Source organism: Oncorhynchus tshawytscha, linkage group LG02 (assembly GCF_018296145.1).
Source record: "Oncorhynchus tshawytscha isolate Ot180627B linkage group LG02, Otsh_v2.0, whole genome shotgun sequence".
Classification (NCBI taxonomy): domain Eukaryota; kingdom Metazoa; phylum Chordata; class Actinopteri; order Salmoniformes; family Salmonidae; genus Oncorhynchus; species Oncorhynchus tshawytscha.
This window is the reverse complement of record NC_056430.1, coordinates 50,426,640-50,444,825: the sequence shown is the minus strand read 5'-3', so window position 1 is coordinate 50,444,825 and position 18,186 is coordinate 50,426,640. Positions and strand designations below refer to the sequence as shown.

The following is an 18,186-nucleotide window of genomic DNA, read 5'->3' as shown; positions in this document are numbered from 1 at the left end:
GAAAATGTACTAAAATGGAGGGACTACCTAGTCTTGTTCAATAAGAAATACTAATTTGTTTTACTTTACTTGATTGAGTTTATTTTTACAGGGACAGTTAACACGAATCAACATTTCAGTAATGTATTTTTTTTTAAATTACATTAAATTGTTAAATGTTTTCCGTCGTGTGCACTAATGAACACACCCCTGGAGTTTTAACATTGCCCAAAATCATGCTGCAATAGATAGGACTTGCTATAGCTATTTATAAAGTTACCCTGCATGCGTGTTTGGACAGTAAAGTCAAATTTGAAGTCTGTCTGAAAACACCCTTTCAGTGAACATATCGGTAATGACGTTCCCTCCATAGTTGAATTGGTAAACATACAGCAAGTTAATTCCCTTTAATAATATGTCATATTTTCCTAATATACTGTAGCTGTCAGATTGAGAACTGGCATTCTTTGAATAGGTGTAAGTCAAATGTTAGGCTACGTTGTTTACATTTTAAATATATAAACCTCTGTCTTCCACACATAGGGAAGAGAACGACATCCAAGATGTACAGATTTTTTAAAATATATTAGACAGTGATATGCACTCCATTAGTGACTCCCCCCAAGCTATGGATATCCATCTGTTTGACTACCTTGAAGTGCTCCAAGTATCCATAAATGATAGATACAATACAAGGTACCAGAGAACTTAGTTACATGGACTTTTTCCTTTTTCCTCATGGAACTCACTAGCTAGGTTTCCATCCAATTGGCGACAGATTTTCATGTGAATATTCAAAAACTTTCCCACCAGAGATGTTTACATAAAATTGACTTGTTGCGGATAACGTAGTGGACATAAAATAGACATCGTGTGGTTAAATTCCCATGAACTGAATTAAAAATACAAGTTGAATGGGTTTCCATTGCATTTTCAACTCTACTGATGGTTTTGTCAAAAATAAAATTGCGTTATATAGTTTATATGCCCACTCTGGTCTTGGCACGTGTACTCTAGCCAACAGCTTGCAGATACAGTGCAGGTAGGCTTTCCTACATGGTGAGATTACCTCGATTTGTCAAAACAGCCAAGCATCGATCATCATGTGACCAGAATAAGAGTTTAAGACAGTCTATATTTATTGGAACTGATCAAGCTCATCACTGTGCACTTTCACCAGCCTGTGAAGTTCATAATTTATTGAATCTGTAGCCTAATAGAAGACATGCGTTTTGAGTCGCAGTGGGAGGACCACACAACATATCATCTTCTGACTTTTACTTCGATATATTTGAGCATAAAGGCGTTTCCAGCGCCATTTGTTGCATAATTTACTTTACCGACACAAAAAGATCCCACTCTGTATAGCATGTGTCGACATTTGGAAAGTTAACTGTACCGACAAATTAGCTGCTTCCATCAGGGCTGTCGTGACATATTTCTTCCCCAACGGACTTTACTCGCTTAAAAAGATTGGATGGAGAACCACCTACAGTGCCGTGAAAAAGTATTTGACCTCTCTCTGATTCTCTCTCATTTTTGGGGGGAACTGAATGTTATCAGATCTTCAGCCAAAACCTAATATTAGATAATGGGAACCTGAATTTACAAATAAGTATATATTTGTTGTGTTATTAATAAAGTTATGCAACACCCAATTCCCGTGTGAAAAAGTCATTGCCCCCTTACACACAATAACTGGTTGTTTTAGACTTGTGCGTTTTGGATTCAATTCAGCTCTGTATCAGAGAATGTCAGGCCATCCGGCTGTGTGCTGAAGCTGAAATGCAGCTGGGTCATGCAGCAAGACAATGATCTAAAACACACAATCAAGTCTGCGTGAAAATGGCTAAAAAGCAACACATTTGAAGTTAAGTCCAGGCCTAATCCCAATTGAGAGGTTGTGGCAGGACTTGAACAAGCAGTTCAATGCTTGAAAATCCACAAATGTCACAGAGTTAAAGCAGTTCTGCATGGAAGAGTGGGCCAAAACTCCTCCACAGCGACGTTAGAGACTGATCAACTAACAGGAAGCATTTGGTTGGAGTCATTGCAGTTAAAGGTGAGTTATTGAGTGTAAGGGGTCAATTACTTTCTCACACAGGAGCATTGGGTGTTACATACACTACATGGCACAAATGTATTTCATAAAGTTATGTGGACACCTGCACGTCGAACATCTCATTCCAAAATCATGGACATTTGCTGTTACAACAGCCTCCACTCTTCTGAGAAGAAAAATTGTTCACTCAGGTTCCTGTCATCTAATATCAGATTTTGGTTGAAGATCTGATAACATTCAGTATCCAAAATATGTAGAAGTAGAGAAAATTGGAAATGGGGCAAATACTTTTCCACAGCACTGTACAGACAACCAACCACATAGGCTACATGCTTTCTAGAAATGCCCTCCCATTTATGAATTTTAGCTAAGATAGGAGCTTCGCCCTCAAACCTTTCTTACTCTGTGGACAGATTATGCTTCCTTTTTTCCTTCAATAACACATTTCAATTGTCCTTATCATGACTGCCAGACTAAAACGTCTGTGTCACCAAAGGCATCAGGGAAAGGACAGTAACGTCAAAGGCCCAGGACAATCTTACCACAGGCCACTGTCCTATGCACTTGCAGCTCTCCCATCTGACTGAAGCTTTCGCCACAGTCATGGCATCGGTATGGGTTCTCCTTGTGAGTCCTCCTCAAATGCCCTTTCATATGAGCGTCCTGCCTGAACGCTTTCCCGCAGACTGGGCAGACAAACGGTTTCTCTCCTGTGTGAACTCTGATATGCTCATTCAGATGACTTTTCACTTTGAAACCTTTCCCACAAAGGTGACAGCTGTGTGGTCTCTCCCCTGTATGAGTCGTCATGTGGTCTCCCAGACCCTTCCTGGCTGGGAACCCCTTTCCACAGACATGGCATCGAAATCGATCATATGAAGCGCGTCTCTTCATAAATTCAGACAGTGTTCCTATATGCCTAAATGGTCTTCCTCTCTTTGTTTTCCGTTGCAGGGGGCTCATGTTTTCACTCGGAGCTGCAGAACAGTGTGCGTTTACTGCAAACAGGAACTGTGGGTCACTCGTTGGTACTCCGTAGCCCTCTCCATCAGGTTCTGTTTTCATGTGTTCCACTAGGGTACTCGACAGATTATTAATCTCATTGTCCTCCACAATCTGGGTTTTAAAAAGGTGCGAGGGCCAAGGGTCCTGTTCAAACCCACTTTTCACACAAGGAGGAGTGAATACAAACTCTATGTTATGACTATGAGACTCAGGCCCTTGCAGTTGCTCTTCTACCAGTCTCGTCCTGAAGTCCTGTTCCACTGTACTTTGTGCGGGCTCTGAACTTTCTTCCCGCAGACTGAGGCCCTTCATTTCCTCTTCTGAGACATGATGCCTAGGTTCTGGAGGGAAGGAAAGGCAAATAAATGTTAGTCAACAGAGAGCCATATTAATATATCTTACTGAGACCAGCGGAGTAAAAAAATCTAAATGATCAGCTTCAATTCAGTTGGCGCATAAAAGCACTTTGTCTGGCCAAATACAATATATCACACACTCCTTTCTTTAAACATTTATATATTTTCCCCTATTGAAAACTGGGATTCATAGTGTACTGGTAACATTACAGTCCTTTACTTTCATTGAAAAATATCCCTCAAACTTTGTTAAAATTCCCTTGACTTGCTAGTAGAGTGGGGGAAATTGTTGTAAAGTTGCACGCTCACAGAATCGTTGGAGGAACAGAATCGTCTAGAATGTCATTGTATGCTGCAGCATTAAGATTTGCCTTCACTGGAACTAAAAGGCCTCGCCAAAACCATGAAAAACAGCCCTAGACCATTATTCCTCCTCCACCAAACTTTACAGTTGGCACTATGCATTGGGACAGGTAGCATTTTCCTGGCATCCACCAAACACAGATTCGTCCATCGGACTGCCAGATGGTGAAGCGCGATTCATCACTCCAGAGAGTCCAATGGCGGCGAGTTTAACACCACTGATCTTAGGCTTGTGTTCGGCTTTTCGGTCATGGCAACCCACTTCATGAAGCTCCAGACGAACAATTCTTGTGCTGACGTTGCTTCCAGAAGCAGTTTGGAACTTGGTGGTGAGTGTGGCAACCGAGGACAGACAATGTTTATGTGCTTCGCACTTCAGCGGTCCCATTCTGTGAGCTTGTGTGACCTACCACTTCACGGCTGAGAGTTGTTGCTTCTAGACGTTTCCAGTTCACAATGAGAGCACAATTGACCGGGGCAACTCTAGCAAATTTGACAATTTGACATGTTGGAAAGGTGACATCCATAACTAGGCAAGTCAGCTACATTGGCCTAGCTGACTTAGTTAGCTAAATTTATCTCCCCAAGAGACCCCCAAAGAAAAATCCTGATTCAAACTTTTTCTCGTTGGTTAACCATTTCCTTTCTAACAAACTGAAAAGATTCAAAAAACATAATTGATAATAATAATAATTTTATAAATCCTTAGCCTTTCTCTGAAAGCAGAGCAGGCCCCCATTGTTCCCCACTGTGTTTGGGTTAGTAAACATTTGTAGAGTGGCTCTTTTTGCCCTCAGAATGCATTTTTTCACCATTCTTATTGTCTAAAGAACCCATATGTTCTTCTGAAATATTAACATAAATACTAAACATTTTGAACTCTTATTATGGTGACGATTTTACAAAATTACTGTCATGATCATTAATTGGACTCGCATTTTTCTGGTCTCGGTCTTGACTCGGTCTCAGACCTCTCGTCCCCACCCGGTCTCGGTATGGACTCGATTCGCTCCGGCCTTGAATCGTTCTCGCTTTAGGTGGACTCGAACACAAAACTGTCCACAGATATTGGGTTCCAGCAAGTTGATTAACAGGTGACAAGAGAAGTGACACACACAGTGAGCTTGCAGTGCGCGGAACGTCAAGCAAGGGCAGTGAAAGAGAGTAGGATACAAGCCAGTCAAACACTAAGTTGAAGTAGTAGTCGTTACAAACCTGCTCTATGTAACTTTATTTGTGGTTTCATGACCAAATCCAACATGTTCTGTAACCGTTTGTTCTCCTCCTTCGAACGGGAGACTTCTTCTTGATACTCTACTATCGTATTTTCAACTACTCCAAATATCTCTACAGCAGCCGCGATCAATCGCTCACGCAGAAACACATTGAGCAATTGTATTTTTGACATGTTGGGAATGCACTGTCACTAGTATTATATTATCAATTTATTTCAATTTAAAGTTTTTTTTGAAACCCTTCTTGTTAAATGTGCCTGCCAGGAAGTAAACACTGCTCGCTATACTTTTTCACTGTGCGTGCACGGCAACACAATACCGCACTACCGCCGCCTGCTGTCCGGAGTGGAAACAAAGGTTGACAATGCGCTGACGTTTTTCAACCTATATTTTTGGTTCACATGTAAGAGACAGACATGACTCTCAAATGGCTATTTCTTCCTAAAACACTTTCCAGACTGGAACTTGGGCTGCACGCTGGCTATTGGTTAAGATTCTGGTAGTTCCATATAGTCAATAACCTTTCTGTCCTAGTACTGTACACCATTTATGAATACAGTTCAGTCCTGATTCAGGGTATTATAATGGTATGACTTTGGACTGTTTGGAATAAACATAATAAACTGCAGTGCATGCAGACATGTTGAACTGCAAGCTTCTTTTCAGATGAATATGTGTGCACTGTTTACGGTTGAAGTCGGAAGTTTACATACACCTTAGTCAAATACATTTAAACTCAGTTATTCACAATTCCTGACATTTAATCGAAGTAAAAATTCCCTGTCTTTGGTCAGTTAGGATCACCACTTTATTTTAAGAATGTGAAGTGTCAGAATAATAGTAGAGAGAATGATTTCTTTCAGCTTTTATTTCTTTCATCACATTCCCATTGGGTCAGAAGTTTACATACACTCAATTAGTATTCGTAGGATTGCCTTTAAATTGTTTAATTTGGGTCAAATGTTTTGGGTTGCCTTCCACAAGCTTCCCACAAGAAGTTGGGTGAATTTTGGCCCATTCCTCCTGACAGAGCTGGTGTAACTGAGTCATGTTTGTAGGCCTCCATGCTTGTAGGCCTCCACACACTTTTTTCTCCAAAAAAGTACAATCTTTGTCCCCATGTGCAGTTGCAAACTGTAGTCTGGCTTTTTTATGGCGGATTTGGAGCAGGGACTTCTTCCTTGCTGAGCAGCCTTTCAGGTTATGTCAATATAGGACTGGTTTTACTGTGGATATAGATACTTTTGTACCTGTTTCCTCCAGCATCTTCACAAGATTCTTTGCTGTAGTTCTGGGATTGATTTGCACTTCATCTCTAGGAGACAGACCGCGTCTCCTTCCTGAGCGGTATGATGGCTGCGTGGACCCATGGCGTTTATACTTGCATACTATTGTTTGTAACAGATTAACGTGGTACCTTCAGGCGTTTGGAAATTGCTCCCAAGGATGAACCAGACTTTTGGAGGTCTACAATTTCTTTCTAAGGTCTTGGCTGATTTCTTTTGATTTTCCCATGATGTCAAGCAAAGAGGCACTGAGATTGAAGGTAGGCCTTGAAATACATCCTCAGGTACACCTCAAATTGACTCAAATGAGGTCAATTAGCCTATCAGAAGCTTCTAAAGCCATGACATCATTTTCTTGAATTTTCCAAGCTGTTTAAAGGCACAGTCAACTTAGTGTATGTAAACTTCTGACCCACTGTGATATTGTGATACAGTGAATTATAAGTGAATTATAAGTGAAATCTGTCTGTAAATAATTGTTGGAAGAATTACTTGTGTCATGCATAAAGTAGATGTCCTAACCGACTTGCCAAAACTATAGTTTCTTAAAAATAAATTTGTAGAATGGTTGATAAACGAGTTCTAATGACACTTAGGTTGGAGTATGTAAACATCCGACTTCAACTGTATGTATTTTGTTTGTGTCCTTGTTCTTCCATCTCAAGTCAGCAACAACTATCCATCATTTTGTTCCTCTGCAGGTTCACTGAATTCTGCAAAGGTGGCCAGCGCAGGGACAGAAGGACAGAGCAGCATTGACTCATTCTTGACCACCACAGGTGTCCATGTGTACAGCCAGGGCCACCCCAGGCAGAAGGCCATAACAGAGGCTATACTGCAAGACCTGATCATTTCCTGCAAACTGCCTATGTCCTTAGTGGACAACCCTCACTTTAGGCATTTCCTGTCAGTGGTAAATGATAAATATAGACCAGTAAGTAAGGCCCACGTTGACCAGGTGCCTGCATGACTTAACATTGAACAAAGAGGCTACAATCAAAAGTGCCCTAGAGAAGACAGAATCAGTGTCTGTCACTGTAGATATATGGACTGACATGATCATGAGGGGCTTCATGGGAGTAACGGCCCATTACATGGCTATGACAGAGAGAAAAAACTCCCTGACTGGAGTCAGTTCCGTTGAGCTGTGATAGATTCACAGGGTCACACACTGGGGAAAGAATCTGAAATACATTTGAAGTAATATGTGATCATTTTGGCATAAAACATAAATTAGATTTATATATGTGATCACGCTGCAAATATGAAAAAGGCCTTCACAGTTTGTTTCCCCAAAGTAAGCAATGATCATGATGATGATGATGATGATGATGTGGATAACCCCAGCCTATGGGAATAATTTGGTGAAGAGTACAATGCTGATGTAGAAGCTATCCGAACCAACTGCAGGCAACAGCGCTTACAGTTCTTTGCCCATTCATTACAACTAGTGATTAGAGATGGACTAAAGGAAACACCAATCATAAACAGCCTGCTGACTAAGGTAACTAAACTTTGCAACTGAAAGGTCTGAAAGAAGCATTTGAAGCTGAGTTCGGAGCCAATCGTTGTATCCCTGCTGATGTGTCTACCAGATGGAATTCCATCCTCCCAAGGACACAAGGAACTCTGCTTATCACCAAGGGAAAGGAGCCAGCTATTGGAGCTAGTGGACATTTTGGACCCTGTGGTGACTCTCAGTGCTGCCCTTCCTTGTGTACTGTCACTCAACTATCATCTGCAAAGTATACTGAGCACAAGTTGTCACCTAGTCAGTCTTGTAAAAACACTGCAGCGGTCACTCAGATGCTGATTCCAGGAGGTGTTTGTGAATGTCAGAATGGAGCACTCGGATGAACAGGCAACAAAACTTCCATTTGGTGACAATGTATACATAATGGCTGTACTGCTGGACCCATCTTTCTGCCTGTTCTGGCTTGATTATAATGTCCTCATACCACATGAGCATAAAGCTGAATTGAAGGAGTCTGATTGGTAGGTACAATGCATTGCAACATGCAACGTTTTCTATGTCACTTGCAATCAAATAATAATGGTTTTTTTTTCTCCATATACTGTTATTCTTGATTATATACATCATTTAATGACATTTTTTCAGACCTTGTTCTGGCTGAAGCACGGAAAGTCACCATTACGGAGAGCAGTAGTAGAGAAGAAGAACAACAACCACCTGCCAAAACATCTAGACTGTTCTCTGGCCTCCGCAACAAGATCAGCAAGAAGAAAGGAGACATAAAGTAATCTGTCAGAGCAGAGATTTTTTTTCCGCTATATTGAGGTATCTTCTGATGAAAATGAAGTTGATTGCTTGGATTTGTGGAGAATCCATGCAAGAGACTTTCCAAGGCTCAAGCAGGTAGCAATGACAGTGTTGGCTGTGCCTGCCACCAGTGCCCCCAGTGGAGAGAGTGTTTAGTCATGGAGGCCTCATCATGCGACCTCATCGTGCCAGGCTCAGTGCAAGAACGCTGACAAACTTGATCTTTCTGAAATGTAACCTGTCTACAACATACATTTTCTCTGTCCTAAGGGCACAGAACGTAACGTACTACTTGTTACAGGAAATTGCGTTTCTGTTAAGTGTCCAGGTCAGTAAGTATATTTTAGGGATAAAGGTCATTACGTTTGATAAAAAGGACACTTTAGTAGTGCAGTTATTGAACAGTTGTCAGTCGTTTTGGTTTACATTCATGCTTGTCATTTATCTTCCCTCACCTACAGATTTTCTGTTTGTGTGACAGAATGAATAGAAATATAGACAAGGTCTGCCACAAAATAAAGTGTTATGTTAGCTTTTTTTATATATCCGGAACAATTACTTGTATTTATGTAAACTGTCTACATTTTAAAATGACATTTATATTGATTTAAATAGTGCCTGGTGTGCTTTCTTTCATACAAGTATGGACTAATGCAAGGGAGTCTCTTCAAATAATATACAAGGTTTATAGGCCTAACCCACAGCAGGCAGAAAGCCATTGCCAAAAGGGACTTGAGACTTGACTTAGACTTGGCCCTAAAAGACTTGACTTGCTTGGACTCTACGTCAAAGACTTGTGAACATCTCTGCTGTTACTGACACAGAGGTTTGGAACTTTCTTATTGGTCTATTAACTAATTTACCACCTGGTGGCGTCACCAGGCAGGCCAAAACTCCATCCCACCGAAACGTGCTGACATTTCAGGTGGTCTTTTAAACAGCTTTTACATTATCATAATTTCAATAATTTCACTGTATTATTCCAACCTGGAAACGCATATAAAACACAGCCAAATCACATTTTTGACTGCACTGGGCCATCACCACCAAAATCATCCTCAGTACTCGGATAAAGCCCTATTTACGTTAGTAACAAAGGGATTCAACATAAATTACATTTGTACGTAAAACTATTGTATATTTATTAGTAAGGCACTACTATAAATTAGTAACAGGATTACTAAAGATATTATTTAGAGCTTCTAAATGCAAAAACTGTAGCTAGCACACTTAGCCTTTGGATTAGGTAGCACAGGATAGGAACAACTTTATTTAGCATAACAAATGTAACCAGGTGGAAAAGAACGTTAACAACATAACCATCCGGATGCCCCACCAGCTCTTTATCATGGGGAGTTTGTGGACGCAGAGGGTGGGAAGACCTACAAGACCTTCAACCCCACAGACGGAAAGGTAGGGAGAGAAGATGTAGGAGAGCCAGTTTGAATACATTAGGAATTTGTCCCTCTTTCCTCCATTACTTGATCTGCTCCTTGACAATGACAAATGAATCCACCCAGGTCCTCTTTGAAAAAGAGGTACTTTACAGCCTCCCAAGTGACGCAGAGGTCTAAGGCATCGCAGAGTTGTGGCATCACTACAGCCTGGGATTCGATCCCGGCCGTGACCAGAGTCCCATGTGGCGGCGCACAATTGGCCCAGCATCGTCTGGGTTAGGGGAGCGTTTGGGCTGGGGGGGCAACTCCATGTGGCAGGCAAGGCGCCTGCAGGCTGACTTCAGTCGTCAGTTGAACAGTGTTTCCTCCGACACATTGGTGCAGCTAACTTCCGGGTTAAGTGACCGGGTGTTAAGAAGCGCGGCTTGGCGGATCATGTTTCGGAGGATGCATGACTTGACCTTCGCCTCTCCCGGATCCGTTGGGGAGTTGCACAACACCGAAATTACGAAATTGGGGATTAAAAGGGGGTAACAAAAAAAAATATATATATATATATATAAAGAGGTACTTTAACCACAGAGGGACAACCTGGTAGTTTTAAAGCTACTACATCTCTTTGACAGTGTATTGAGTGTGTTTTCTCTCTCTCTCTCTCTCTCTCTCTCTCTCTTCTCTCTCTCACAGTGGTTCTCAACCATGGAACTTGGCCTATCCACAGGGGGTACTTGAGAAGACTCATGAGACAATAGGCTTATTGGTAAAATGCACATGAGCGGGTACTTCAGGGGTAATCCGGGCAGAGCTAAATTCATTTGGTGGTACAGTCACCGAAAAAGGTTGGTGAACCACTGCTCTAGGCCGTCTGTAATGTGTCTCTGGCTCAAGTCAGTGACCTGGACCGAGCTGTGACGGCTGCCAATGAGGCGTTCGAGGAGGGAGAGTGGGACAAGGTGAACCCCGGTGACAGAGGCAGACTCATATACAGGTCAGTATATTAGACACAAATACTCATACCAGTACAATATTCAGGTGGCTAGCGGTCTGTCTGTCTGACACAATCATGAACTGGTCAAGGTTAACATTTGTACCTAGGAATGGTGCTGTGTATTTCATTTACAGTCGTAAATGTTCTATGTGACCCCTCACTGACCCCTTCAGGCTGGCTGACCTGATGGAGGAGAACCAGGAATAGTTGGCCACCATACTCATGTAGGCATGTCCATCCAGACCTTCTGCTACTTCACTGACTGGTGTGACAAGCTCCAGGTGAGAGAGAGAGGAACATGGACACAATGTCCATTATCCAGTATTTTTCATTTTGTGCAACAATAGGCTATATAGCAACTTATAAGAAGGTGCTTCGAGGAAAGTGAATATTATCCTTACCTTCATCATCATAATACTACTTCTACTGTGAATATCACAGACAGAGGGGCGGTCATTCCTAGTTTAATTTATTAAAGGCTACAGTTTCATAATGCTCTATGACTATAAGGTGCTATAAATATGTTTTTAAAGCAATATAACACTTCATGATGTGTAAAGGTGATCACAGTTTTCTTTCGACAGGGCTGCACCATTCCCATCAACCAGGCTTAGCCCAATCTTAACCTCTCCTTCACCAAGAAATAACTAATTGGGTGACATACACCACCAGAATTTGAGAATAAACATGTTGTTTGACCTTTGACCTCTCAGAGTGTGCGCCATTGTTAATCCCTGGAACTATGCTCTGATGATGCTGGCATAGAACACGTCTGCTTGTCTGGCTGCTGGCAACACTGTGGTCCTCAAACCTGCTCAGTTGAGGAGCACCCCCAATACCTCCAACCATCAGACTACCTTTTCTCTAGGTCATGTTCATTAGGTCACACAGTAGCAAAATGTTTTGCAATGGAAATGAAAACATTTGTCAAGGTATATTAAATATGTTTGGAAATAACACATAGCTAGCATGTTGAATCATTTTGGTTATTCCAAAATGTTCCTATTTTCCCCAGGGGACTCCATTCCCCATGTGACTCCATTGACAGCAGTGAAGTTTGATGAATTAGCAGCGAGGGCAGGATTCCCCAAGGGAATGATCAACATTCTCCCTGGATCAGGTACATTTGACAAACATTTTCATATCAAGAGAGTTGAACCCATGTTTTTCTTTACACAGCTTCGATTTTCAGCTGCATCTCAGTTCTCCTCTCAACCCCTTTTAATAGAGAATCTGGGAAAGTGCGAAAATAATTCCTAGATGCCTGACTGGTTGACTTTATACAAGGCTGTGTTGTAATGCTGACAGTTTGCTGGTACATCTTCTGCTGTCTGTCAGGTGCTCTGGTGGGCCAGCATCTGTCTGACCACCCGGACGTCCGGAAGCTGGGCTTCACCGGCTCCACTGAGATAGGCAAACACATCATGAAGAGGTGCGAGGTCACTATTTTGGGGGTTAACCTCAGTCCAGAGAGGTCATGACTTTAGGCTCTGAGTGGTTGGCGTTGACCTTGACTTTCAATAGCATACTGTTTGTACAGGATGTGTATGTAGTATAGTATCTGTCTCTATGTGTGTATACCTTGACACCTGTTTGTGTTTTCCTCTATCCTAGCTGTGCAGTCAGTAATGTGAAGAAGGTGTTACTTGAACTGGGGGGTACATCTCTTCATCATCTTCAGTGATTGTGACATGGACAAGGCTGTGCACATGGTCAGTGGATCTTCACTGTGTCTTCATTAAATCATTCATATGTTACTGCAATTTCAATGCTGGTCAGTACCTAACAGTAATATAAAAATATGAATATTTGATATATTCTTTAATATGCATATTTCCGAATATTTTAAGGCATCAATAACAGTGTATCTTAGGGCTAGGGTCCTTTTTTCAGAATTTCCGCCTGACTGATGTGCCCAAAGTAAACTACCGGTTAGTCAGTAATTAGTCATTGGTACCATTGGATAGAAAACACTTTGAAGTTTGTATAAATGTTAAAATAATGTATGAGACTATAACACAATTGATATGGTGGGCAAAAATCCAAAGAAAAACTAACCAGAATTCTATTTATTTTTTAGATCCCATGCTCTTTCAATGTAAAGCCAGAGACGCAATGCCATGTCAGAGACGCAAACTCGGTCTCAACCTTTAAGTCCTTACTGAAGACTTATCTCTTCAGTGGGTCATATGATTGAGTGTAGTCTGGCCCAGGAGTGGGAAGGTGAACGGAAAGGCTCTGGAGCAACGAACCGCCCTTGCTGTCTCTGCCTGGCCGGTTCCCCTCTTCCCACTGGGATTCTCTGCCTCTAACCCTATTACAGGGGCTGAGTCACTGGCTTACTGGGGCTCTCTCTTGCCGTCCCTGGAAGGGGTGCGTCCACTGATGTGGTCATCCTGTCTGGGATGGCGCCCCCCCTTGGGTTGTGCCATGGCGGAGTTCTTTGTGGGCTATACTCAGCCTTGTCTCAGGAGCCTTGTCTTGAAGTCTAGTGGTGTGGGGGCTGTGCTTTGGCAAAGTGGGTGGGGTTATATCCTTCCTGTTTGGCCCTGTCTGGGGTGTCCTCGGATGGGGCCACAGTGTCTCCTGACCCCTCCTGTCTCAGCCTCCAGTATTTATGCTGCAGTAGTTAATGTGTCGGGGGCTAGGGTCAGTTTGTTATATCTGAGTACCTCTCCTGTCCTATTCGGTGTCCTGTGTGAATCTAAGTGTGCGTTCTCTAATCTCTCTCTTCTCTCTCTCTCGGAGGACCTGAGCCCTAGGACCATGCCCCAGGACTACCTGACATGATGACTCCTTGCTGTCCCCAGTCCACCTGGCCGTGCTGCTGCTCCAGTTTCAACTGTTCTGCCTTATTATTATACGACCATGCTGGTAATTTATGAACATTTGAACATCTTGGCCATGTTCTGTTATAATCTCCACCCGGCACAGCCAGAAGAGGACTGGCCACCCCACATAGCCTGGTTCCTCTCTAGGTTTCTTCCTAGGTTTTGGCCTTTCTAGGGAGTTTTTCCTAGCCACCGTGCTTCTACACCTGCATTGCTTGCTGTTTGGGGTTTTAGGCTGGGTTTCTGTACAGCACTTTGAGATATCAGCTGATGTACGAAGGGCTATATAAATAAATTTGATTTGATTTTGATTTAAAGCCATGGGTCCTATGCAATTTCAGCACTCCGATTACAATTCCTATGGCTTCCACTAGATGTCAACAGTCTTTGTTCAAGATTTCAGGCTTGTTTCTTCCAAAACGAGGAAGAATTTTGAGTTTTGGTACTGGGAGTCACAGTTGGAAATCAGTCTGTGGGCGCGCGACACTTGCTCATTTTACTTTTCTATCGAACACAACTTCTTTCCGTATTACATTTTTTTTTAAATATATTTTTTGTTGTTGAATTTTACTACTTTTTCTCCCCAATTTCGTGGTATCCAATTGTTTGTAGTAAATACTATCTTGTCTCATCGCTACAACTCCCGTACGGGCTCCGGAGAGACGAAGGTTGAAAGTCTTGCGTCCTCCGATACACAACCCAACCAAGCCGCACTGCTTCTTAACACAGCGCGCATCCAACCCGGAAGCCAGCCGCACCAATGTGTCAGAGGAAACACCGTGCACCTGGCAACCTTGTTTAGCGCGCACTGCGCCTGGCCCGCCACAGGAGTCGCTGGTACACGATGAGACAAGGACATCTCTACCGGCCAAGCCCTCCCTAACCCGGACGACGCTAGGCCAATTGTGTGTCGCCCTACGGACCTCCCGGTCGCGGCCGGTTACGACAGAGCCTGGGCGGGAACCCAGAGTCTCTGATGGCACAGCTGGCGCTGCAGTACAGCGCCCTTAACCACTGCGCCACCCAGGAGGCCCGTATTAAATATTATAGATTATTTACATTTTAGGGTACCTGAGGATTAAATAGAAATGTAGTTTGACTTGTTTTAACAAAGTTTAGTGGTAGCTTTTTGGATTCCTTTATCTGCATGTTGAACGAGTGGATTACTGAAATCGATGGCGCCAACTAAACAGACTTTTTGGGATATAAAGAAGGATCTAAAAGAACGACCATGCATGTTGTAGCTGGGACAATTGGGATTGCAAACAGAGGAAGATTTTTATTTAATCACTATTTGTGATTTTATGAAGCCTGTGCTGGTTGAAAAATATGTTGATGTGGGGCCCCATCCTCAAACAATCGCATGGTATGCTTTCACTGTAAAGCCTATTGTAAATCAGACAATGCCGTAAGATTAACAAGAATTTAAGCTTTTAAACGATATAAGATACTTGTATGTTCATAAATGTTTAATATTACGATTACGATTTAATATTACGATTTATTTGAATTGCGCACCCTCCAATTTCACCGGATGTTGTCGACGGGTATCCCGCTGATGGGACGCCTAGCCCTAAGAAGATGTATGAATATACATTGTTCTGAATATTTAAAGGCATCAATACCAGTGTATTTACTGTATTTCATGGCATGAGCTGTAAAGTTCGTCGTTGGGAGAAAGAGAGGAGGACCAATGCGCAGCGTGGTTAGTGTTCATAGCTTTTAATGACGTACTAGAACACTGAACAAAACAATAAATAACAAACGAACAGTCCCGTAAGGTGAAAGACCAAAACACTAAACAGGAAATAAGCACCCACAACTCAAAAGTGAAACCAGGCTACCTAAGTATGGTTCTCAATCAGGGACAACGATTGACAGCTGCCTCTAAATGAGAACCATACCAGGCCAAACACAGAAATCCCAAATCATAGAAAAAAGAACATAGACAACCCACCCAACTCACGCCCTGACCATACTAAAACAAAGACATAACAAAAGAACTAAGGTCAGAACGTGACATGAGCTCAGTATTCTTCAACAAGGGAGAGAACTTTTGTTTTGTTATAAATGTCATCATGCACCCCGATTGACTCAAAGTTGTTTATTTTAAACACATGAATGCAATTAAATGTTTTCTCACATAGAATCATATCTAACGTCTGAGTATTGCCCCTTATATTCCCCTCATTTCACCTCACAAATCCTGGGTTGATGTCACATTATTTTGAAGTCATTCCTAGTACAATGTAAGAGAGATTTCCTTCTTGTTTGGTCGGCTTTTTATCTCTGATATGTGGACTGTACCAAAGAGAGAGGCCAGGCTGTTTACACTGCGAGGTCAACAGACAACAGTCAAGGGAGGATCCCTGGTTGGCAGCAGGTGTGTTTGTGTGTATTTGTTTTCTGCATACTTTTATGTGTTCGTCAGTTTGTCTCACATACCGAGGATGATCCTCAGTGGAGGTATCCTGACCTGGACTAATAATAGGATGCTGTGCAGGTGGGTGAAGGGATTCTATGTCTGGAGGGGAAAAAGTTTGAGTTGATAGACAGTATGTAGGCTGCCTGTTGTCATGTCGTCATACTTTATATACTAAGTTGATGTACAGTATGTTTATCTGGTTTAATGAAAGATAATTGCGATAGATGCCAAGAAAAGGTACGACATACACAAAACTGGCCTACCGACACTCATTTACTCCTTACTTTTAATTAAATCATAAAACATCAAATCAGAGTGGGTCGTAACACATTACATATTTCTAAGTCACAGTAATACTAGGAGAGTGAATCATCTGTGACTCTCCGGTGTTCACATTTTGCACATTTGTCTTTCTATTTTTAGCCTCTCACTCCTTCTCGCATGTAGTCTGTGTAGACCGTAGATGCTTATCTTCCGGTTTCTGTTTGTGTGGTTGTGAGGTGGCTGAACAGTGGAAGAGGGGAGCTGGGGGGTTTAGGTCGCTGTGATCTAATGAACCTGATAAGGTGATCTCGCTGGGCACGCTGTCACTAACACATCAGTCTTTGTCACAATGGGATGACCGAGGTCTGTTACGTTGTGTGCAGTTTTTACGCAGCTTAAACTTAATGCAGCGTTTGCATACGTCTAAAAGTTTAGAAGGGTTAAACTGTTCATGGACCCCAGTCAGACAAAGTAGGATGTATAAGCATACAAAAATGCAATGCATCCGTCTCTGTCTCTACAGGCCCTATTTTTTTTTTAAATGTCACCAAGTTCAACCTCAGACCAGAGGCAAGTTCTGCATAGCAAGTGCCAGACAGTATTCCCTTGGATTTTATTATGCAATCCTGGAACCCAGTCAATGTGTTTGTAATGCGGTCGCTACGCTGTGATATACAGTCCCATAGACCTGTCGCTTTGTCATTTAACAACAAACCCCGAAAGGCCATCGCTATAAATAATCCAGTGTGTACTTGTACGTTTGACTAAGGGCTCTATTCAATCTGTAAAGCTGAAGCGTTACAGATTCCGCAATATAAACGTAAAGGTCATTTCCGATTGAACCGACATATGCAGCGTTTACCATGAATGCAGTCTCCACTAAAGTGGGAACATTGCCGTTTAACTTCAATCATGCTGTAAAGCTGAACTTCCACGATGCAGATTCAATAGAGCCCTAAACGTTGTTTTCACTGCACACATTGAGGATTATGTGGTCTAAAAAGGCCACGTTCACACTCAAGTTGTACAACTGATGTACAGCACATTTGGCACAATGGTTTTTGATACAGCATAGTTTTTCTTCAGAAAAATAATTATACAAGCATTGTGGAGACTGCACAATGGTTGTGTTTACTGTACATTTATGTTATATCACAATAATAGCAGTTGTGCCACAACCATTTTGTCAAATGAGTAAGAGTATTTTAGAATTTTATTAGGATCCCCATTAGCTAACTGCTAACGCAGCCACTACTCTTACTGGGGTCCACACAAAACATTTCAAATCGGAATTCACACTTTCATACACTTAGGTCGTACATTCCATGCTTAATAACATTAGACATATGCCGGCACATACTCCTTCGTTAATCGTAATATGTTACAGATACCACCCAGTGGGTCATACTGGGTCTCTTGCGGTATAATGTTAACCTTGGTGGAGTCTTTCATTTAAAAAATAAATAAGAGTCACACCGGATTGGAGCCATTCACCCAGTGAACGGAGTCCCATACATATGTTCCCTCAACACAACCGTGACAGCGTTGACTTTTTGTTATATGTTAACAGTCATCTCCAGACATAGTGGGTTTCTTTTACAGTGAAGTGAGACAGGTTAGTTGTACAAACTACGTGTGTACGGGGCCATAGAAGCTAAAGTGATTGGTATTTTGACATTTCAGGTTAAGATTTTGTGTTTTCCTCTGACTTTTT

General features: G+C 42.1%; 1 protein-coding gene across 1 annotated transcript; it reads right to left on the bottom strand.

The window, feature by feature from the left end:
- Positions 1-558: 558 nt before the first annotated feature.
- On the bottom strand, positions 559-5,287 carry LOC112267616 (zinc finger protein 25). Its single transcript, XM_024445819.2, has 2 exons — positions 4,981-5,287; positions 559-3,387 (listed from the first exon to the last, which is right to left on the bottom strand). Exons 1-2 carry the CDS (start codon positions 5,171-5,173, stop codon positions 2,561-2,563), a joined length of 1,020 nt encoding a protein of 339 aa, XP_024301587.1. The 5' UTR covers positions 5,174-5,287; the 3' UTR covers positions 559-2,560.
- Positions 5,288-18,186: the final 12,899 nt, after the last annotated feature.

Excerpts from the sequence above, each read along its gene's own strand:
- LOC112267616 (XM_024445819.2), bottom strand. The coding sequence starts at position 5,173 with ATGTCAAAAATACAATTGCTCAATGTGTTTCTGCGTGAGCGATTGATC. Across the intron at positions 3,388-4,980 it reads AATAAAGTTACATAGAGCAG|AACCTAGGCATCATGTCTCA; the intron begins GTTTGTAACGAC and ends CCTTCCCTCCAG.